This window comes from Manis javanica, chromosome X, assembly GCF_040802235.1.
Source record: "Manis javanica isolate MJ-LG chromosome X, MJ_LKY, whole genome shotgun sequence".
NCBI classification, from domain to species: Eukaryota; Metazoa; Chordata; class Mammalia; order Pholidota; family Manidae; genus Manis; species Manis javanica.
Genome location: NC_133174.1, coordinates 87,891,546 through 87,917,178, shown reverse-complemented (window position 1 = coordinate 87,917,178; position 25,633 = coordinate 87,891,546). Strand labels below are relative to the sequence as shown.

Genomic DNA, 25,633 nt, shown 5'->3' with positions numbered 1-25,633 from the left:
AAATACAATGATTGAAAACTTAAGAGCCTACTTGGGGCTTTGGAAAAGGAATCTGTTTCAGAATCATTAATAGAACAATACTAGATTGGAACAGGCAATACCTGGAGCCAGGAGGAAGACCAGTTAGGAAGCTGTTTTCATAGTCCACAAGAAACAACTAGAGAGGGATACTGTCTAAACTACAGCAAGAGCAGCTGGAGGGCATTTGAGGAAACAGACGTAAGAGTCATTGCAAAAGCAGAACCCATGGGATTTGGCAAGGAATTCGAAATGACAGAAAACAAGTGGAGTAGAAGATGGCCCACAAGTGCCAAGCTTAAGTGAACTGGAGTTGGCACTGCCATACTAATGAACTCGAACTATTTCAATACAGCAAAAATTAGTACCCAACTGGTGATCAGGTTCAAGTAGTAAGCATAATTTGAGTGAAGTTTGAGAAAAGAGAAGAAAGATATTAAAAGATTAAAAGTGTTAATAGTGTCAAAGAATGCTGCTGTTTCTGTTGTCTTCATCCTTGTTCTGGCTGATTAAGATATGACATCCAAGTGGTAAACTGAGGGACTGTCTAAGTGATCAGGAAATACTGGCAACTGAAGAAAGAACAGAGCTTTCTTTGATAAAGGAAGGGAATGCAACAAATATTCATAAACTTATTTATACAGAAGCTTATATGCCAGGCACCATTCCAGGATTATCATCTCCTTTAATCCTAAAAATAACCATATGTGGTAGATCCTCTTATACCTTTGTTGCAGTTAAGGAGAATCAAGTTTAGAGAGGTTACATGACTTCTGCAGAGTAATGCAATTAATGGCAGAGCCAGCACTCAAACCCATGTCTGAATGACCACAGAGTCCAAGTTCTTAAGCACAACACAATACATGCTCTGCAAAACTCAGCATCCGGGTAAGGTAATATGGGCTGTTGAGCTTCTGAGGAGAATATTAAAGCTAAAGATCTCAGAGGTGGAATCATTCCAAAGAATGACACATTCCAAGGTGTAGTCATACCTGTAATTAGCTAAATGTAGAGATGAAGAAGTCAGAGTTTAGGAAATCAAGGAACTAAGAGCAAAAACACACTGAGGGATTACCAACCTAATAGTTGAAATTACCAATGGATAGCAAGGGTAAGTCAAAAAGACAGCCAAGTGCTATCATCATCAAGGAAGCTCAGCAGATAATTGACCTCACAAGAGAAAGGGTTTTTAAAAGATGGTTCAAAGAAGATGGTGTGGAGGAGCAGCAGGAAAAAGGGTATATACCACAGGACTAGGAAGAATGGCTGATAAGGACAGGAATATCAAGACTTGTGTCAGGGGAAAAGCCAGGTACTTGTGGCTAGAGAGAAGGAAGAGTCAAAGAAAAGTTTAAATATAAAGGGAATTTGTTTGTATCCACTCAACAACTTTCAACAAGTATTTATGAAGGCCTGCTAAGTCTTCCAGGTACAGGAGAGGAACAGGAGGAATGGTGACAAGATGCTACAGAATGGACAGAGTTTTTCAGTAATTCTTAACCCTTATTTTCGTGTGGGTGAGGGGACCTTTGAAACTCCTAGATAAAAAGACATATACCAAAAAGAAACTTACAAAATAAGTGGGATAGAATTATAAATGAATGAATTATGAATCAGGATCTCCAGTTCTCTGGTCAAGTAAAGCAATGTAATATGGCCCAATACCTCGTTTCTATACTCTCCTACCACAAACTGCTGAATACTCAAAATATTATATTTATTACCTAAGAACTAATCTAGACAACAAGCTATAAAATACAAGAAACATGCTAGAAAATGTAGGATATATGACTTCTGCTAACAGAACAAAGTTAGAGGAATCAATTCCTCTGTCTCCTCCTGCTTTTTTTTCTTGTCCTCTGCCCTCCCAACTCTATTTCATATACCCAACAAGATTTCTTGTGCTGTTTTCAGCAAAGTGGACATAGGCCTGTTTTGCTTTATAGAGAGAGTAACACAAATCAGTTAGCTGAAAAATTGATTCAGTATGCCAGAGACTACTAAAAACTTGAGAACAAAAATAAGTAAGACAGCCCCTGCTTTTAGGTGCTCATAGTAAAAGAGACAGACAAGTAAGGATGTTTTAGCTCAAAATACAGATATTTTTTAAAACACTTCTATTGTATCAACAAGTTTCTGGTCTTCCATGAGGTAATATAAACATCGTTCTTACAAACATACCTACCTAAAACCCAGGGTTATTCTGGGCACATACATTTTAAAATTACAACAGAATTAGAGGTCTAACTTACCATCATTTTTTCAAAGAGATCCAGTACTTCCTTTTCTGACAAATACAAAGATCGTTCATCGTATAAGGGCTGAGCTGCTGGAAACTCACTCATCGCAACTTGAGAATCAATAGGATGTTGAATAAGAGGTTTTTCTTTTTTGACAGTAGATTTTCTGAAACTTGTAATTCGATCACGCTGCAAAGAGGAAAAAAATAAGAAACCCTAAGGAAGAGATCAAGAATCATGGACATGAAGAATTGAAACATCAAAATGGCATTTAGTATAATATATATCATTATTGTCTTCTGACAAAATGTTATTTTAAGTAGCAAGCTCCAGTTAGAGATTGTACTATTTTGAAACCTTGAAGTAGCTCTCCAGTCTCAGAAGTCTGGGGTGTGAAAGGTATTCCTTAAAAGTAAAACTTAGTCCCTTGTCATTTCTGTTTTGCACAGGAAGTGAAAAATGTCCTGCATCAAGTCATGTGGTTGTTTGAGGGAAAATGTGTTTTTGGAAGCAACTTTCAAACCATGAAGAAAAGAGAAAAAAAATAAAAAGAGCTGCCAACATCTAATTCTAAGAGGAAATTACAGTGTTTCTTTCCTGAATATGCCAAAAATTTTGACAAGTATCTATGAATTCTTCATCAATGTAGTAGTACAGTACAGTGGTACAGAGCATAGACTCTGAAGCCAGACTACCTGGGTTTGAGTCTGCCATTTGCTAGGGTCTGAGTAACCCTGTGCAAATTACTTGGTCTGTTTTCTCATCTCTAAAATAGGGATATTAGTTGATGTATGTTAAATAAATAAATAATATTCCCTACAACCTAGGGTTATCGTGTGATTTAAATAAGTTGGTATGTTTAGTGTGCTTAGCTATCTACTACTATTATTACTATTACTATTATTATTAATAGTTCCCCAACCTTTTTCTTCCCTAAAAAGTGTGACCAACGAGACATTACCTTTTTCATTTACTGCAAATAAAACACAAACAAAACTATCTTATTCTTACAAGTGAAGCATCTGCCGTTTTATGGATATGGACTCCAAACCATTGATACCACGTACAATCTCTAATAATTAGCTTACTATTTCACATAAAGTGAGTTAACGACTCCAGTTGCATGTAAACAGACCATTCTGTTTTAAGCCACAAAACACTGAACATCAAAAATTAGTAATGACCATAAAACTGAATGCAACACAGTTTTATTCTGTTTGCTGTTAGGAAGCACATGCATACTGCCAGCTCATGTTAAACCTGAAGACATGTTAAATATGAGGAGAGCACATCTTCACTGCCGTGTTACCAAGTTATTATAAATGACTTCGACTATACAAAAAGCATCACAAAAGTTACTACCACAACGTATGTATATTTTTGTTAATTCCCATTAAAAGAACATACTTCTTATTTTGATTCAAAGAACACTTTTTTTTTATTAAAAGGTGTACTTTGAAAGAAACATGAGCAGTTTTAAACAGCTTATTTGGGATTACAAAAATGATTTTACTACGTGGTTGCTTACAAAGAGACTATATAAATAACAATATTTTAGAGCTGGGAAGAAACTTGAAAAATTATCTGGACCAACTCTCTCATTTCACACAAAAAGTGACTCACTAAATTCATGAGTCCCTGGTTCCTATCCCAGCATTCATGTTAAGATTAATTTCTTTGAATCATCTTAAACTATACTTTCAAATTTTCTTTTAACTCTTTAAGGAAAATTAAGTTGATTTAGACATTTAGTATATCTTCAAACAACTCAAGAAAAAATATTAAGCAATTCCAAATAAGCTGAGTATGTATCCAATAGTCAAATTTCACTAAAAGATATGGTGGACAAAAAAGCATTTAAATATGCAATTGATTATATCAACTTACCTCTGCTCTGGTCCCTTCATATCACTTAGTATTTACTTTTGCAGTGCTAGGATTTTTACTGAGTAGTGTTATTTACATATATATTTAATATTCCACTATGCACTTCATCTCTATCTAGAAATTGGCTTTTGCTTTCAACCATATCTTGATAAAAAAATGAAGGTGAGCCATATATTTTCACCTCCTTAAATCACTAATCTTATTTTGCATTATTTGTAGGTAGGTAATTTCACAAAGAAAAAAAATGACACTGGTTAAAATACCATTTCTTTAAAGTTTAGCTATAAAAGGGCACATTTAAATTTTAAGCCCATTACCTTTAGTAAGTTTTACTACAATGGATTCAGCACAAAAATATTTAAGGGTTTAAAATTTAATAGCACATATCTGACTAACATATGAACTTAACTTCCTTTCTATTTTAAATTAATTTCCCCCAATATTAACATTAACATTTACATATTTATAGTCAATTTTCTTAGCTATCAAAAGAGGAAACATCTGTGTTTTCCAGAGCTAGTGTTATATAGAGATTTTAAAAATTTTTGGTTAAGGTATATGTCAGGACAATAATATCAAAATTTTGTTGAAATTCATGTTATTCATGTTAACATTCAAAAAAGAAGTCACTCTATTGACAATTCTTCCATTCTGCTGTATTTTGTAAACATCCAGAAATTTTACTTACATATCTCAATGCTTTAATGTCCATCCACTTTAATAAAAAGGCAACATGCGCAAGTAACGTAATAACATGCTACTAAGACCACCTTACCACATCATCGGCCAAAGTTTTTATTTGAATGTTCTATTAAAACCAAAAGGAAAGAAAAAAGAAGAAATACCTGTCAGGTAAGGGAAATACATTGATCAAACAAGAAAATAATGAAATGATTCTCATATTTTATCAACTATAACTAGTCAAAAAGAATTTGGAAGTTTAAATATGTGAACACATACATCTTTTACAAAGGGAAAAACAAAACAACCATTTAAAGAGTAAAAGTGAAGCTTTGGTGGAAAGTGTATGTTTTTCAAGATGACTCCCAAGGTCCCAAAGTCAGATTTGGATCATATATCATTACCGTAGTGCTCAAACTGAAGAAAAAACATAGCAAAGTCATAAGGCCTTTCAGGTTTTTTCAGTGGTTGAGAAGATTAATGTTTTAAAAAGTAAACAATAGGAGAAATGTCACAGTTAATAGTAAATATAATGAAACAGCTCAGTCTAGAACCCAGCAACATGTGGTGGATATTTAAAGGACACCTTTATAAACATCCTAGGTTAAATAGAACTTACTGATTCTGTTAATATACGCCCATTTCTCAAAAACTCCAACAATTTTTTTTGCATGTGGTTTTCTGCTTCTAAGCTGGGAATCACTGCAAATGGTGTATTCTAGTTAATAAAGTACAGTGGTTAATAAAAACTACCACATCACATAGATGGACACCACTATTTGAAGAATTAGAGTAGAACAATACTAAAGTAATAAAGCAATACTAAAGCAAAGTAATATCTAATAATTTAGGAATCTTCCATGATTCATAAGATACTTAACGATCTTCCAATAATAACATACGACCAGCACGAAGGGCAGTTGTTATTATAAGTTTGTTGAAATGCCAATTCAGAAATGTAATTAGGAAAGAACCAGATTTTTTTTTAAATTGTCTGTTAGGAATTGAAGTTATCCTTCTGCCAAATCCTGGACATTTCTTTCTTTCAACAGAAGCCAAATGATGTGCATCAATTTGGTCATACATGTTCACATCCCTTTTTACTAAGAAAAAAATGATCTTTTCACTGGTGGGGGAATTCCACTATGAGTTTTATGTAAGGAAGAATTATTTGGTCTCAGGAGCTCATGAAATTGTCTTCAAGTTCTACTAACCGAAGTCTATTAAAGATCATCCTCCCCTGGATAAGGTGAGACAAATACACTATTATATGTATAGTTCTTTTTCTACTTTTAATCTATCAATTCTCTCAAGGATCTACTTCTTCATCTTTGTACCATGTCTTCATCACATCCTGCTGATACAAACCCCAATTAATCTTTCCTGCCTAGGGAAAAAAAAAAGAAGTGGAAATATTTATATCAGAACTGAAGCCATTTTAAGAGAGATCAATTCATCCTAAGACCATCGCTACCTGACACTTCTCTTTAATTTTCCCAGTGGGTTTCAGAAAACTGTATTATGCACAATGACAGGCTTCACAATTTCCTGTAGTGTAAGATCAGGGTGAGAAATGTCAAAGGCTCAAAAGTACCTCAACTACCCTGCTACCATCCGGATGTGTACCTGTCCACTTGTGTTATTATTAGACAGATACACAGTTATATATATATATATATCAATCAACTCCTGCTTTACTTTTCATCCGATCCTTTGGGGTTATAAACTCAAGATTGGAAAGACATCTATATCTTCAAAATGAGAATGTAAATTAGGAGAAAAGATGATTTGATTTGGTCAAATTCTCTAAGTTAAAGGATACATATGTCTGGAATGCTTTAAATCTGTATTTCAATTGAGTATATGTTGACAGTTTAATCATGCAGGACAGAAACAAAGAAAAAAGTATTGCTAACAATTTTTCCACCTTGTCTTATGGGACAAGATATGAGTTTTCATCTCTTCCCCCACCCCCGGACTTCTTTTTAAATAAACATATGTTTTGTCCATATTAAATCACACAGTATGGACTTAAAGGCTATTAAGCTAGACATTATTTGAGATAATCTGGTCAAAACCACTCACTTTAGAAATGATGAACTTGAAACTTGAACAGTCTCAGAAACCTGCACAAGGACTACAGATATGGTTATTATTAACTCTTAGTCAACATATGACCTTCTCAGTTATTATAACCAAACTCTAGGATATTAAGGATTGAATTACTGAATTGAAACAATTCATGGTAATCTTAAATTCACAGATAGTCCCTTGGGTAACTGCCTTTTGCCATCATTACCCAGGGAGTTCACCATCATCCCAAAGAGCAACACCATGGTACCAACTGTCCTTCCCCAACACCTTATATCTCATTTACTGAACTCAGTTTGACCAATATACTCTATGTTCTTTGAGTTGCTAATTAGTTACTCCCCATATACAATCTATATGAAAATTTAGATTCTTCAGTCTTTCATAATTCTTAAACTTTACCTTCTTAGTTATTCCTTAATACTACTACAATTCTAAGAATCAGGCTACTTCCCTTAGCTTTTCAGGTGAGTGGCAGGAAAGCAAAAATGGGTACATAGTTAAAAACCCAGTGTAACAGAAATCCACATGCTAACATAATCTGAAATTTACTTTTACTATTCTTATTATTACTATTATTGTCAGTTTCTTCTACATGAGCAAAAAGGGGACCAAATGTTGTCTCAGAGGGACAGGACAGACTTTCCAGAAGGATGGTAACATTTATGTTACTAGTACCATCTGCATTGTGTTAATTCAGGTTGAAGACTTCCATGTCACCTTGGTCTCCTCACTCTCCATTCCCTATAGCCACATGGCTCTCAAGTCCCACGGTAATCTTTCTGCAGATCCCTCTTCATTCTCACACAAACCATCTCAGTTTAGATTCTAATCACCAGCAACAAGCTCCTCATAATTACCTCTGCTTCCATTCTCTCTTCTTTTCAAGAGTGATCTTTTCTTAAAGCACATATCCATTTAAGTCATCACCTCCTCTTACCTAAACTTTTGTAATAACCTCCTTTCTTTCTGCTTCCGCCTTTCCCCTCCTATAGCCAACTTGGAACATACCAAAGCGATACTATTAAGACTGAAGTCAGATCATATCATTCCTCTGCTCAAAACATTCCAACAGCTCTCTACTTCCATTCTGAGTGAAAATCGAAATCCTTACAATGGCCTACAAAGTCCTATTGATCTGCATACTCTCTATATCCTTCTAACCTCATCTAGTACTGTCCCTTTCATTCATTCAGATCCAGTCACAATGAACACCTCACCATTCCTCAATAAGGCAGTAAGCCACATTCATTGGCCCTTCCCTCTACCTGAAATGCTCTTTTCCATTATCCCTATGCTTACTCCATCACTCTACCCCCATCTGAGTTTTGGCTCAGTGAGGCCTACTCTGTCCATCCTATTTAAATGGAAACAGCCACCTCCTCTGCACACTCCTAGCACTCCTGACCTGCTTTACTGTGCTCCACTTTTTCTTGTTTCATCCAATAAAGTGAGTTCCATGAGAACAGGGACTTTCATTGGGTCAGGGACAAATCCTTAATGCCTAGAGCACTGCTTGGCACATAGAAGCTCAATAAAAATTATAGATGACTATAATGCTCCCATTCATATTCCGTGGCTACTAATGACTTACAGAATAAAGGCTAATATCCTTAATATGGCATTCAAAGCCCTGTATTATTCAATCCTAGGCTACCTTCTACATCTTCCCCCCTGATCCATATGCTATGAAAAACAAAAATGGAAATCAATTTTCCAGTGCATACCCCATCATGTCCTGTTTGTACACTCAATGTTTTCTCTACCTGGAATGCCCACCCAGCTAGATATATTTCTATTTCCAGAGCTTCTCTTGAGTTTAAAGTTTGGTTATTAATAAACCAAATATGAAGCCCTGGTCAAAAATAAGACTGATGGAGGATTATGCTTTGCTCCGTCTTTTCTTTAACATTTTTTTTTCTTAACAGGCATCTTCAAGAATGATAGAACACCCAAAGGACTATAGGAAATTTTACCCATGTAAAAAATTATCCCAATTACTTGTGATAGAGAACCATAAAGAAAAACACTCTGCTTCTGATTTCTTAATTTATACATTTCATTCAGCTACAGAGTGTGTATCATACATAACTATGCACATTTCACTATTACAGATATTTTCGCATAGATTTCCCTCATGTAAAATATCTGCCTTTATAAATACCTTCTTGATACCATTACTTAGAACTCTTCTTTATAACTGTTCAGAAAAAAAGAAATGTGATTTATTAAAATACAAAATCTTTAAGTATTAAAGAGACTGAGTTTCAGAAGAGGTGATTATTTGGCTGCTGCTGCACATTAAAAACACATTGAAATTAAACTAGATAACCTAGAAGAAATGGACAACTTTCTAGAAAAATACAACCTTCCAAGACCAAGGAAGAAACAGAAAATCTAAACAGACCAATTACCGTAATGAAATTGAATCTGTAATCAAAAAACTACCCCAGAACAAAACTCCCATACCAGATGGGTTCACTGCTGAATTTTATCAGACATTTAGAGAAGACATAATATCCATTTTCCTTAAAGTTTTCCAAAAAATAGAAGAGGAGGGAATACTTCCAACTCATTCTATGAAGCCAGCATCACTCTAATAACAAAACCAGGCAAAGACACCACAAAAAAAGAAAACTACAGATCAATATCCCTGATGAACATAAATGTAAAAATACTCAACAAAATATTAGCAAACTGAATTCAAAAATATATCAAAAAGATCATCCATCATGATCAAGTAGGATTTATTCCAGGGATGCAAACATGGTACAATATTCGAAAATCCATCAACAAAAAGGAGGACAAAAACCACATGATCATCTCCATAGATGCTGAAAGAGCATTTGACAAAATTCAACATCCATTCATGATAAAAACTCTTTTAACAAAATGGGTATAGAGGGCAAGTACCTCAACATAATAAAGGCCATATATGACCAAACCACAGCCAACAACATATTTAACAACAAGAAGCTGAAAGCTTTCTCTCTAAGATGGGGAACAAGACAAGGATGCCCACTCTCCCTACTTTTATTCAACATACTACTTGAGGTCCTAGTCACAGCAATCAGACAACACAAAGAAATAAAAGGCATCAATTTTGGTAAAGAAGAAGTCAAACTGTCACTATTTGCAGATGACATGATATTGTACATAAAAAATCCTAAAGAATCCATTCCAAAACTACTAGAACTAATACCAGAATTCAGCAAAGGTGCAGGATACAAAATTAATACACAGAAATCTGTTGCATTCCTATACTAATGATAGACTAGCAGAAAGAGAAATCAGGAAAACAATTCCATTCACAATTGCATCAAAAAGAATGCACCTAGGAATAAACCTAACCAAGGAAGTGAAAGACCTATACCCTGAAAACTACAAGACACTCTGAAGAGAAATTAAAGAGGACACTAATAAATGGAAATTCATCCCATGCTCTTAGGTAGGAAGAATTAATTTTGTCAAAATGGCCATCCTGCCTAAAGCAATCTACAGATTTGATGCAGCCCCTATCAAATATCGACAGCATTCTTCAACAAACAAGAGCAAATAGTTCTAAAATTCATATGAAACCACAAAAGACCCCGAATAGCCAAAGCAATCATGAGAAAGAAAAATAAAGCAGGGGATATCTTGCTTCCCAACTTCAAGCTCTACTACAAAGCCACAGTAATCAAGATAATTTGGTATTAGCACAAGAACAAACCCATAGACCAGTGGAACAGAATAGAGAGTCCAGATATTAACCCAAGCATATATGGTCAATTAATATATGATAAAGGAGCCATGGATATACAATGGAGAAATGACAGCCTCTTCAACAGTTGGTGTTGGCAAAACTGGACAGCTACATGTAAGAGAATGAAACTGGATTACTGTCTAACTCCATACACAAAAGTAAACTCGAAATGGATCAAAGACCTGAATGTAAGTCATAAAACCATAAAACTTTTAGAAGATAATATAGGCAAAAATCTCCTGAATATAAATATGAGCAACTTCTTCCTGAATGCATCTCCTTGAGAAAGGGAAACAAAAGCAAAAATGAACTCATGGGACTACATCAAACTAAAAACTTTTTGTATGGCAAAGGGCATCATCAACAGAACAAAAAGGTATCCTACCATATGGGAGAATATATTTGTAAATGACATATCTGACAAGGAGTCAACACCCAAAATATATAAAGAACTCACATGCCTCAACACCCAAAAAGCAAATAACCCTATTAAAAAAATGGGTGGAGAATATGAACAAACAATTCTCCAAAAAAACTCAGATGCCCAACAGGCACATGAAAAGATGCTCCACATCGCTAGTTATCAGAGAAATGCAAATTAAAACCACAATGAGATGTCACCTCATGCCAGATAGGATGGCCAACATTGAAAAGAATAGGAACAACAAATGCTGGTGAGTATGTGGAGAAACAAGAACCCACTACACTGCTGGTGGGGATGTAAATTAGTTCAACCATTGTGGAAAGCAGTATGGAGGTTCCTCAAAAAACTCAAAATAGAAATACCATTTGACCCAGGAATTCCATTTCTAGGAATTTACCCCAAGAATGCAGCAGCACAGTTTGAAAAAGACATATTCACCCCTATGTTTATCGCAGCACTGTTTATAATAGCCAAGAAATGGAAGCAACTTAAGTGTCCATCAGTAGATGAATGGATAAAGAAGATGTGGTACATATACACATTGGAATAACATTCAGCCATAAGAAGAAAACAAACCCTACCATTTGCAACAACATGAATGGAGCTAGAGGGTATTATGCTCAGTGAAATAAGCCAGGCAGAGAAAGATAAGTACCAAATGATTTCATTCATCTGTGGAGTACAACAACAAAGCAAAAACTGAAGGAACAAAACAGCAGCAGGTTCAGTTGTAACTGCATTCATCCCACCAGTTCCTGGACTTGCCATTGGAATGAAGAAGGAGATATCTAACTAAGCTGGCCTGTGCATACAGTAAAACAACAAATTTGACTGGATCTATACTGTCGGAACTCAACCAAGAATTAGGAGAAGTGCAAGTTGCAGTACTCCAAAATCGTGCGACTATAGACTATCTACTGTAAAAAGAACATATGGGATGTGAACAGTTCCCACGAATGGGTTGTTTTAATTTGTCTGATTTTTCTCAAAATATTTAAATTCAGTTAGACAATATCCATCATATCATTGATAAGTTTTCACAAATGCCTAGGGTGCCTAACTGGTTTTCTTGGTTTCACTGGAGATGGCTGGTAATTGTAGGTCTGCTTTGGTTATGTAGCTGTATTCCTATTATGTTAATGTGTGCACGCAATTTAATTAGCAATTTAAAACCTATACACGCTTATGTTACACTACAAGAAGATATGTCAAAGAAATCATCAGTCTTCCCAGGTTTTCTTCCGTCTGCTACTTCTATAGCTTCTCTTCTTCCTTCATAATTACAACCCCTAAGTAGAATTCGTGCCTCATATTGAAATTACCGAGTATCATAATTCTTCCAAGTGGTAAAGATACCTCAAGACAAATGCTGGGCATAGAAGCCACAGGGCATAAATCTGCAAAAAAGTAAAAAGCTAACCTTTTCAAACAATATTGCTTCTCTCTCACTTGCCAACTTCACATTTCCCTGTATGGCCCCGGAAGATGACTGGTTAGCCAGAGACGGGTAAGATTCCTTAAGGGAGGAACAACCTAAGACAGGCACAGTCGCAGGGGGGCCATCAGGTGAGAAATTGGGGATAAACAGAAGTGAGGCTTAGAACCTCACCCCCCCTGTTTTGAGAGAAATCCTCTGCATCCATGGATGTTTTGTTGCCCTTGTCTAGCTTGGACTAATACTTAGTCTAAAGGCACACACTTGATCATCTACATTTGCCTCTTACAGCACTAAACTATGTTTTCTACCTTTATCTTGCATCTACCTACCACTTCAGCATTTTATTAAAAATAATAATAATCATAATAATAATAAGGGAGAAATGTGGGATTCACATATAAATCAAGTATAAAAATCAAACGAATAATCATAATTGACCTGATTGTTTATAGTTCATGATGTGTGATCAAAACCGAAAGTTTCTGTGATATGATTGCCCTCGCACTGTTCACCATGTAAGAACTTATTCACTATGTAAGAACTTGTTCACCATGTAAAAACTTGTTTGTCATGCTTCAGAAGATTGGAGACTGTTGAGAATTAGGCTTGGGGTTGATTAATGATTGTGCATTGAGTCCCCTATACAGAATTTTATTGTTGTTAACAACCATATGATCAATAAATATGAGAGATGCCCTCTCAAAAAAAACAGCAGCACACTCACAGAACCCAAGAATGGAATAAAAGTTACCAAAGGGAAAGGGACTGGGGAGGATGGGTGGGAAGGGAGGGAGAAGGGGGAAAAAGGACATTATGATTAGCACACATAATGTAGGGGAGTGGGCACTGGGAAGGCAGTATAGCACAGAGAAGACAAGTAGTGACTCTATAGCATCTTACTATGCTGATGGACAGTGACTGTAATCGGGTATGCGGTGGTGACTTGATAATGGGGGGAATCTAGTAACCACAGTGTTGCTCATGCAATTGCATATTAATGATACCAAAATTAAAAAAAACATTGAAATTACTGTATTGGTTACTATTAAGTTATCTGTAATAGAAAATGAATTATTCCTGCCACACAACTGTCTTTATATAGTGGTCAAAAAGAAAGGTACAAGGAGTTCAGAACAATAACAAAAAATACCAAAATGAACATGTTCAGAGAACTGTAAAGAGCTATCTTTGACAAGATTAAATCATAGTTTTATGTAAACTAACCTTTAAAACATATTTTTAAATGGTTTTATTAAAATACATTCTCATTTATAATGATGTTCGAAAGGGACAAGCTCTCAAATGTATCTGAATTTAATTTATAGAGGTGCATGTGTCTCTCATACCACATGCAAGCAGACATTATGGATTTTACTACTGTGTACCAACTGTAGAGGTACTAAGGAGTTAAAAAAATAAATTAAAAAAAATAACCAAAATAACTTTATTAGAGTCACACCCCTGAATTAAAAGCACTGATTAAAGTCATTTTAGTAAGTTTCTATTGTGCAAATCTAATGATAATGGTCAATTAGTATGAGGACATATTGTACCAATAAGTATAGTGACCATATATTTTCATTAAAATCAACTCTGGAAAAGCAATAAGCTTATGCATTAGTCAAGCAATCAGAGTTTATTAAACTTCATTTATGATCAGTTATATTAAATATAACTTAGTACAGTATTATATGAGTATTGTATAATTATAAAAGTATCACTCCAGAGTCTCAACCCCTTAAAAATAAGAGAAAAGGCTGACTTTCTTATAAACTCTAATGCTGAAGTTCTGATTGAAATCCAAGCTACAAGCATCATTATTGCACGAAAATTAAGTTTTAATTTTTTCAATCAGGCAGAAATTAACAAAAACAGCAAGATGTGAAGATTCAGCTCCCTTACGGCTAATGTCATATGGTAACACAATGCTTTATAAACATGGTGCAATTACTCTTGTACCACAGAAATCTGACAACTAAATTGCACATAAGTCAAAACTCTTGCTACCAACTCAAAAACTCAGTCACACTATTTGACTATCTCTTCTCTCTTAAGGAAATAAATTGTCCATCACAATAGAGATTAGTTACCACTCCCCCCCGTTTTAGTTTCTTGTTCTCTAAGAAGAACAGGGGCAATATGACACTGAAAATCATGTTCAATTCATTGAACAAATATTTGGGCATCCACTATGCACCTGTTCAGTGCTGGGCACGTGGAATATAATCATAAATAAGATAAGCATATGCTCTTCCCTTATGGAAATTGCAGTCTAGATGAAAATGAAGTGAATGAAAGAACAACTGTATCAGAGAAATTCTGAGAGCTCTGATAGGGTAGTACCCTAAAATTACCTCCATATACTTTCCACAGTAGAAGGGCCCTTAAGGAAGGCCATCCATATCAATCTCTGATCCAGGGTTTTAAACCTCTGAACATCCCTGCCCAATACCTATTCAGATCAGTGACAGTCACAGAAGGAAGCTGTTACTCTTCAAAGGCCTACCTTTTAACTTTTCAGATCCTGTTCTCACCCTACATTTTATAAACCAGTAAGACCAAGCAAGGCAATCAAGGCCACTTAGTCACCTGACAAACCAAGCTGAATATTCTGTTTAGGCATTCAAGTGCTTTATCATAAAGGTTTTTCTTTGTTTTTTAGTTGAGTAACTCTCTGTTGTGTTTGTTTCACCAAGAAAACTATGTATAATCTGATTTTTAGAACTGGGATCAATTAGAGGCTCACTTCAAAGAAGACAAAAAGAAAACAAATTTTGGCTTTCAAAATCATCTAATTACTACTGCCTACATCTAAAACTTCTCCAAAACATTCTTTAATCTCCTTCCTAACAGCAAGGGTCATTTTCAGGTACCCACATATTGTGTCAGGCACTGTAGTCTTCCATCACCATTAGCACTTATGAACAGATGGTAGATCAGTTGGCAGTGTGTTAGGCACTGGGATTTAAAGAGATGTGGTGCTGCCCTCAAAGGGCAAAAGCCTAGTAGTTAGGAAGATGAGATTACAGGCATTAAGCCCCTATTCTATACCTTACATTGTGTGGTTAGCATCTCAAACTGTCCATTTCATCATTTTTATACAGCAATGCTTGTATTTATATTTTTTAACCATAAGGACCCATCTCAAATTTTAATCCACCAGAATTATTGGCTATTACAAAGTAAAATTCTTTCCACCATTTTTATAGCAAGAAAAAAATTCCTTTGGAGATTTTCTTCTGAAGATGCTCTTCCAATTTATAATGAACAAAGTGTGTTATCTACCAGAAATCAAACATGACATCACAGTCTAGAGCTTCAGTCTTCTTCATGAAGAAAAAGACCATGTTACTTCATTGGATACGTTTTGTAAATCTGTCATAACAAGATGTGCTCAATCTTAAATTGTCTTGCCATAAACTTCAGGCTTAAACTGCCAAGAGGGGTAACTATGATATGGGCACCCAGCAATTTATTCTGTGTAATGAGCATGTCAGGACTACGGGCAAAACGTTCAGGAAATGTATGTTTGCCACTTAGGCTTTTAAAAAATCTGTAGTAATGTACTGGAGGAAATCACTTAGTATCTCAATTAATCAGGAACAATTGCAGGAATAACCGAGGTTTTTGAGAGTAGTAACTTCTTCTGCAGATAGAGAGAGAATATTTATTTGCTTTGTACTAAAGCACTCTAAGTAGGAAAATCATTTGGACATGAAAGTTCTTTTTCATAACCTAAAAGAAAAAAAGCTTTTTAGTGATGGGTACCATGTAAAAACAAACTAATATTGCAAATAAAACTGCTCATCTTTTACCAAAAAAAAAGCTAACAACACACATATAAATGTTTCAAAACCCACCACAGTACCTAGTATTTAGATACTCTTACATCGTGAGTTAGCCCAGTGGGGCTCAATATTCAATAAATATATGCCTTCTTTGTTTTTAAAAAATATAAATGTCTCAACCAAACATTAATATGTTTAAGTACCCACTATACACCCAGCACTTTATGGCACATAGACATTTAAGAAATGATTCTGCCCTTTAAGCATCTACAGTCTAACCAGGGAGTGAAAACTAACCACATAAAAACAAACATAATTAAATGCTAAACTATGTGATTCTGAGGTATGTTGCTCCTCTTCCTCCGCCTACCTAGGCATGATCACATGTCCTGTTTTATTATCTTCACAGAAGTAACAGCCATCTGGAATCATCTTGTTCACTCATTTACTCATTTTTGTTCTAGTTTTCAGAAAAAAATTTCCCTAACTGCAGAGAACTTAATCTACCTGTCTTATTCACTTCTAGATCTCTAACACTTAGAACAGTAGCAGGCACATAATACCTGCTCAAATATTTGGTGAATAAATTAAGTACAAAAGGAATTCAGAGAAGAAATAGACAAATACAGCCTCAGTAAGAAGCTATATAAGGCATTACACCCAAACTGTTGGATAGGATTTGAATAGCTGAGAGGAGGGGAAGAGAAGGAAATCAAAAAGAAGCAGTATCAACATTTTGCTTTAGGGAAGCGGCCTTATGAAACAAAATTCAAGATGAAGGATATTAAATTTTGAATATGTGGAGTGAGGACAAATTACAGACAGTCTTGAAAGCCACAAGAAGTGGTCTAGACTAAGTCTGACAATCATTGAGAGTTTCTATGAGTTCCCGATTCAGAGACAGACATGCAAAAGGTGATATTTTGGCAAGACGACTTCAGATGGTACAGGTCCACAGTCTCTTATCTGAATCCCCTAAAGCCAGATTTGTTTTGGAATTCAGAGTATTTCATGTTTTAGAAAGAAATACGGTATGTGTACCACATATTACAAAATACACCCACTATGATGTAGGGTAAGACCCTAAACCAAAAGTATTCAAGATTGGCAGTCAAACATGAATATTCTACAAAACAGGATAAATGAAGACTACATATAGCCTGAAGGCAGATCGGGTTTTGTGGCCAAATGATAAAGTTCTGTTTTCAGAGCTTTTGGATTTTAGAATTTCGGTGAAGGGTTGTAGGCTGTAATATTCAATATAACTGGAGAAATAACCAAAGGCTAAAAAATAAAAAAGGTGGCTTGCAGAGATCAGCAAGTTTGGTCTATTCTACCTAAATAGTAGCTATCATTTACTGCACATTTATTATATGCTAGGCACTATGCTAAGAGCTTTATGTACATTACCTCATTTAAATCCTCACACAGCAATCCTATGATAGAGGAATTTAATGTTCTATTTTATTAGGTCAGGAAATCAAGGTTTGTAATCATTAGGTCATTTGTCTAAAGTCACAAGAATAATAAATTACACAGTTGGGATTATCATTAAGGTATGAGTAGAATCCAAGTTCTAAAACCTGTATCTACATTCTGAAATCTGCCTGCAAGAGTCTGTCATAGTATAGTATAACGATGCTGGTTAGAGCTCAAGTTCTTTTTCAGTCTTGGCCTTTCCATGTAAGCTTTGCTCTGCTTAGAGTGCTCACTTCACATCCCCTCCTTATTCATCTGGCCACCTCCTACTCACCCTTTTGGGTCTCAGTTCAGGTTACGGTTGGTCCTGCTATAGTCTGTTGTGGTTCCTGACTTCTTTTGTAACACATTGCAATTGTCAAATTACAGTTCTCTATCAATGCCAGTCTTCTTTGCTATACCAAAAACTCAACGTATTAAGGACTAAGTCTCTCTTGGTCCCCACTGTGTCTTCAGCTTTTTGCACTGTTTCTAGCACATAGTTAGCACTGAAACCTGTCATAATTGAGTTATTTGGAGAGGCAGAGGAGAGAGAGGGAGAGAGAAAGTAAGAGATCCAGTTGTGCGGTGATGAGAGCTCAGACTAGAAAGGTAGCAATAGGAATAGAGAAGGCAGTTACTATATATAAATTTGTTTAAAATTATAGTTGTTATTGAAGCAATGTACCCAGACATCTGATTGTTGTTTGTATTAAATAGGGTAATTTAATATCTGTTGTTGTGATTACTGCTTTTATAACAACAAATAATGTCTAAATGGCTATGATTATTACTCTGAAGATACTTCACCTCACGATGGTTTGCCATGCATCTACTTCAAGTAGCTTTTATAAATAACCACATCATTTAGTTTTCTGATGTAGCTGCAGAATTAATCTAACAAAACAAAATGATTCACTCCTTTAAAGATCCAAGAGTGTGAACCACCTACAACTTAAAATTATACCTGGATGGTAAATAAGGTATTATCATAAAATACTTTTGATAGGAAAAGATCCATAAAAATCAACCAGTGATTTAAGTTCATTTCACTGTAAGTACTTTTAACTGATATTCTTGAATTTGTAAATAATTCCCAATTCAGGCACTGGTTGTGGTCTAAAAGTTCACTTCTATGGCAGTTGTTTCACTCCTGGAACATATGTTTCCAAAGAAGCAACTATTAAAAATGGCTTCCACAGTTAAAGTAGACAACCCTCTCCTCACAGAAAACAAGAACAGTTTATCTGGACTCATACAGGAAGAACTTTTAAAATAAATATTATAACAAATATTTAACACTTAAAAACCTAAGTAAAACATGCTTATATGATAGGCAAATGATTTAAATTTCAGAAAACTTAAAAAGGATCTTTGAAAGAATTGAGGATCAACAAAAATTATCAAATTTAGACTAGAGAAACTAGAAACAAGCCCAAGCTTATACGGTCAGTTAATCTATGCCAGGGAAGGCAAGAATATACAATGGTGAAAAGAAAACCTCAATAAGCGGTGCTGAAAAACTGGGTAGGTACACGCGGAAGAGTGAAACTGGACCACTTTCTTACACCATACACAAAAATAGATACATTTAGGTCTTTAATCCATTTTGGAAGACCTGAAATCATAAAAACTCCTAAAAGAAAACATAGGCAGTAAACTCTTGGACATAAGCCTTAGCAATTTTTTCTGGATATGTCTCCCCAGGCAAGAGGAAACAAAAGCAAAAATAAACAAGTAGGGCTACACCAAACTAAAATGCTTCTGCACAGCAAAGGACACCATCAACAAAACAAAAAGACAACATACTAAATGGGAGAATATATTTGCAAGTGATATATCCAATAAAGGTTGATATCCAAAATGTATAAAGAATTCATACAACTCAACACCAAACAAATAAACAACACAATTAAAAAATGGGCAGAGGACCTGAATAGACATATTTCCAGAGACACACAAATGACCAACAGGCACATGAAAAGATGCTCAATATCACTAATAATCAGGGCAATGAAAACCAAAACTACAATTAGATACCACCTCACACCAATCAGAAGGGTTAGCATCAAAAAGACAAGAAATAACAAGTGCTGGCAAGGATATGGAAAAAAAGGGAACACTTGTGCACTGTTGGTGGGAACATAAAATGGTGCAGCCACTATGGAAAACAGTATGGAGGTTCCTCAAAAAATTAAAAACAGACAAACCACACTACCTAGCAATTCCACTTCTGTGTATTTACCCAAAGAAAACAAAACCACTAACTTGAGAAGATACATGTACCCCTATGTTCCTTGCAGCATTATTTACAGTAGCCAAAATATAGAAGCAACCTAAGTGTCCATTGATAGACGAATGAATAAACATGTGTATGTACACACACATACACACACACACACAGAGATATTAGTCATAAAGTTGTCTCTTGCCATTGAAACAACATGGATGACCTAGAGTGTATTATGCTAAGTAAGATAAGTCCAGAAGAAAAAGACAAATAACATATGATTTCTCTTTAGATTCCATATGTGGAACCCAAAAAACAAAACAGATGAACAAAGAGAAATAGACTCATAAATACAAAGAACCGGTGATTGGCAGAGGAGGGGGGAGGTGGAGGAATGGGCAAAATAGGTGAACCAGATCAAGAGGTATAAACTTCCAATTACACAATAAATAAGTTACAAAGATAAAAAGTACAACACAGAATATATAACAAATAGTATTGTAATAACTTTGTATAGTGACAGATGGCAACTACACTTATTGTGGTGAGCATTTGTAATGTATATAAACGGCGAATCACTGTGTTGTACCTATAACTATTATTATGTGTCAACTATACTTCATTAAAAAATAAGTTTAAAAAATTGTGTAATTTTTTAACTTCAGATTCTATGCTGAGTGGTGATGACTGTTTAAAGCTTTTGTCGCATATGTTCTTTAGTTTTTACATAGTTTTAACTTGGATTAGGGATTCTATCTGAAGATAGTGACAAATTCTGTAAAAGTAAAATAAAGAACACAGTGTAGAAAAATGTCATGTATGTCCCTGTGTTTTACAAATAGTATTATAATAAATGAGTGGGTAGTTTTACATGTTTGACTTTTGTATGATTTTAGGTAACCAGCAATTGTATTAGTGTTCATTCTGTTAAACCTCAATTTTCTTCTACATGAACATTGCATTTTCACAATGGACTCTTCATGTGTTCGAATTAACTGAGGTAGGGTAAAAACTGCAAATGAGCAACTATATTTAGCCCTTAAAGCCTTGTATACAGTATAAAATCACCGTATCAGTTATGATTTACAAAATGATTAACTGTATGTTCCTTTGCCTGAAAAATTACAGGCAGCTCAAGAACATAACGCCCTTACACATGTACAGGTCAAAGCAGACGATTCACATATTTTTTTTTTGATATTGCAAAGTCACAGACATTTTTCAGTCAAAAGATTTTGATGTAAAAAACATATTTTTCTTTTTCAGCTGGATTTAAGACAACAGTGGTGTCTCCTATACATCCATACACAGATCACAATTTGTGTATAGTTGGAAACTATGAATAGGCTATTAACCTCTTCCACAATTCTTTGCCTTTGCTGACACCAACAAAGGCTTCTGACCAGCAAAATCAAGTCCTTTCATCAAGTCCTAGATACATATACGTCTCTGGACTTCTTAAACTTGCCAAAAACAGAGGTGTAGGAGAGGTGCTCTTTGATACAACAGAGGAAGTCTAAGTTATGTCGACTGAATTTGAGAAGTTCTGGACTTACTTTAGTAGTGTTTGTTCAAACTTCTATTTTCCTCACTGCTCAGTAATTTAGTTTTGTTACAGTTTAGTCAATTAGGGATTAGAAGGTTGAAAACTTTAAGGTGCAACTGACAGAAGGATCTCTAATTATATCATTGAAATGCAAATATAGACATGCTTAAACATTTATAGAACTTCTCTTACTGTGTGGCCATGAGTTCTAGCCCCCAAAATGGATAAGCCAGTACCAGAATCACAGCCAGTTTTTTTTTTTTTACAAAATTCCTCAAATGTGTTCTCTTTAAGTACTGTTCTATTTGAGAATAATATTACACTTATTTTAAATGAAATTACTTATTTGATGGCCATAATCAAAGCTTCTGAGGTTTTTGAGGCACATAGGCCCTTTATACCCTGATGCAACACAGACCCAGTTCTGCTATGGTATTTTGCTACAAAGTTCTCAGTGATGGTTGTATTCCCAAATCAGTTTACAAACTCCTATTTAATCTATAATACACTCTCAGATTAGAACTAGTAGTAGTATTCTAACTGCATCCTTCCTTGAAACACTTTCTGTAGAAAACATATGTTCTAACTTAGGATGTCAAAAACCTGATTTTTCCTTTCTGCAGGCATGGCTAGCTATACTAGCAATGGTACAATAGGTGACAGAAGAGAAACTGGTCTTTTGTATCAGTGTAAGGGCTGAGAGAGTAACAGAGGAGAAGATAAAGCCCCTGGGCTTCCCCACATGAAAACCTGTCAAAGCATCACCCCAGTAAAGCTCATAGTGTACTACTGCATCTGATGGTCATATCTTTTCTCCTTGATCAGCCCTGAAATCCCTCAAATTCACTATAGGATACCCAGCTAATGGCCTTTGGAGCAGCCCTACACTTAATGAATTAATTACTGGAAGCTGGTAATTTCTTAATTTAAATAGGATCTCTCTCAGGTTTGATAATAGCCCTTTCCACCACTGGAGCAACCCGTCATATAAAGAACCTCCAAGACAGAACATTGGTAGACACAAAGCTGAAATGGTAAGAGAGGAGAAGGGATACGTAGCCATAATATGAATGCCAACAACAAAGGGATAATTATAATTATCATTTATTGACTGTTAACCATGTTCCAGGTACCATACTAAATACTTTCACATGTCTCAAGATTTAATTTCTGAAACAACTCTTAAGAATTCCATTATTTGTCCCTTTTTTACAGATGGGGAACCTGAGGCTCACAGATATACTGCACCTTAATCATGGCTCATGACTATTAAAAGATGGAAACAAGATAATCCAGATTTGTTATTCTCCAAAGTCAATGCTCTTAAACAATATCCACATCAAAGAAGAGTAACTAAGAACTCAGCGACAGCTGAAGAAATATCAGTAGCCAAAGAAAAAAATGAATCTGATCTTAGAACAGAGAGCATCTAATAGTCAATTCAGCTAGAGGGCAAGGGTATGTGGTTGGGAAGATAGGAATAAAACAAAACAATATAGAAGAATTTTAAAACTAAGAAAATAAACCTACAGAAAAAAATCCAGGTTAGCAAAGAATTAACATCACCCTAAAAAAGTGAAATTAACAGTTAAGCTTCAATACATAGTCACAACATTTAACTAAACATATTATAGGAAATACCTGTAATCTCTATGGTTTGCACTGACCATCCAGACTAGCTAATTAGGTGTATCCATACCCCTATTTTTGAGGCTGACAAAAAGTGTATGTGCATGTGTTAGGAGATCTTTCAGGAAGGAATTATTATACATACATGCCTCTGGAACCTAAATATTCAGAGGCCCTGGGGGTTTGCTTGGGACACTCTCTTTACCCCAGTTGACTGGCTGCTTCGTAAACAGGGGAATAAGATAGTAAGAAATAAATAGGAAGTTTATTTTTAAAATCAATATTTAAATACATTTGAACTATAAAACTTAATCTGAACTTTAAAAAAAATTAGAAACCAAAGAAAGGAATGTCTGGGTTTCTTTTCCTCTTCTGGGATACACAGCTTCAAATTCTACCTCCTAATCAAACTGCCACAGTTCATAAAGCAATAATTACATCCTGAGCCTACTGCTGCTCCAGCTAGACAGCAAGTCCAAAAAATAGAATGCAGGAAGGAAGTAAGAGCAAGGGGAGGGGAGGGACAGGGAAAGAGAGGAACTGAATGAAATACCTGAATGAAATCTCTTTAATTGCCAAATTGTAGAGGTAAAAACCTGACAAGGAATTGTGTTAATTAATCATTTGTACACTAAAGAAGGAGGAAAAAAAGCTAAACCTAAAGAGACAGTATCACTACTACTAATACTACAAATTAAGATTCACTGAGCACCCGTTAGGTAACAGGAATTATTCTTAGGGCTTTGGTTTAATTAATAATCCCCACAACAAACCTCTAATATACATAGTATTATCCCCATTTAACTGATTAGGAAGCTGAGGCACACAGAGGTTAAACAAAACCATTTTATAATATTCTCTGACCTTTATGCAGTATCATCATGCCAGCTAATATGCCTTCACAAAGTAATTAGTAAACATAAGACTATGGTATGGTTTGAGCCATCATACTACAAATGGAGGCATCAACATATTCCATAGTTCCTTTGCTTAAAAACCATTAAAACTTTTTAACCTAACATCTTGGATCATTTACATAGTTTAGTTTCAAAATTTAAACAAGAGCCATAGAGCACACAGGTCATGTGCTTCCCATATCACTCATATGAATTTAGCTTGTGCATAAAAGCTATCTTTTTCTGACACCAGTAACACACAGACATTTCCAGGACCTTCACCTCTCAACTATGAAATACAAAACAGCAAGCAACAAAAATACGCTCTCATGAGCAAAAACTACAGTATTTTCCCATGGTATTTGCATTTTAAAAATATAGAAGGAAACATCATGAAATATTAATGATCACTGTAAGATGAATTTGTAGTTTGGATTTGCCTTAAATTACGTATTCCCATCTTACGTACATAACAAACCCTACAACAAAGATTAAAAACCTTCCCAGTTTCTGCTTTCATCTGCCTTAAGTTTAGTTCCAGCAACATACAAAATGAGTATTTTAACTGAATCACTCAAAGACTTAAAGATTTCAACATAAACTTTGAGACAGGCAACACGGAAGAATTCAGTCTTTCACCTAACTTCGTTAAACAGAAGCTTCTGCTGAATTCCAGAAAGAAGGCGCCCAACTGAAACTTAACAGTCCAACTAAATGAAATCAGAAGGGGGAAAACTACTATAAAATGAGGTCATGTGTATAATATGCTGATAGCCTCTACATCAAATACATTGTAACTAAATCATTATAGGGTACAGATTCAAGGGGAGAAAAAACTTGGAACTGAAAACAAATAAGAAAGGATTACTTCAAAAATACCCATTTATAACTGAGTGGTTTGTTGCAAGCTCTCTAGAAGTACATTTATCATGAGTAAAATCTATCAAATTGATGAGAAGTTTTCTGCTAAAATCCATGTTGATGGACCATATAGCAAAATGTAACATTTGTTCTTAGTGAAGTGGCTTGGATTTTCTTCTGCCTTCTCCTCTTCCTACCAGAATGACCCAGCTTAAAGAATATGCAAGGTTTTATTCTCCATGTAAGAACTTGTTCGTTATGCTTCAGAAGATTGGAGACTGACGAAAATTAGGCTTGGGGTGGATTAATGATTGTGCATTGAGCATTGACTCCCCTATACAGAATTTTATTGTTGTTAACAACCATTTGATCAATACATAGGAGAGATGCCCTCACAAAAAAAAAAAAAAAGTACACACTTCCAATTGTAAAATAAATAAGTAACCAGGATGTAATGTATAGCATAAGGAATATAGTCAAAATATTGTGACAACTTGGTATGGTGATAGCTGGTAGCTAGAATTATCATGTATATAAATGTTGAATCACTGTGTTGTACACCTGAAACTAATGTAATACTGTGTGTCAACTACCCTTCAATAAAAAATAATTATCTACAAAAAAAAAAAAGAATATACAAGGTTATAATAAAATAATCCCTAAATTAATTATGTATTTAAAATATTTTAAAAAGGTTTTAT

The 25,633-nt window shown here is 35.0% G+C and overlaps 1 protein-coding gene across 7 annotated transcripts in view; it reads right to left on the bottom strand.

The window, feature by feature from the left end:
- Positions 1-25,633, bottom strand: part of DIAPH2 (diaphanous related formin 2) — a 943,365-nt gene that overhangs the window by 873,989 nt on the left and 43,743 nt on the right. For 6 of the 7 annotated variants that reach the window (XM_073227598.1, XM_073227595.1, XM_073227592.1 and 3 more), the window contains exons 2-3: positions 4,921-4,953; positions 2,271-2,447 (exon numbers count right to left, since the gene is read on the bottom strand). In XM_073227598.1, the coding sequence (XP_073083699.1) occupies positions 2,271-2,447; positions 4,921-4,953 (210 nt within the window). The remainder of the gene's footprint in view (positions 1-2,270; positions 2,448-4,920; positions 4,954-25,633) is intronic. The other variant, XM_073227594.1, reaches the window with a different exon arrangement.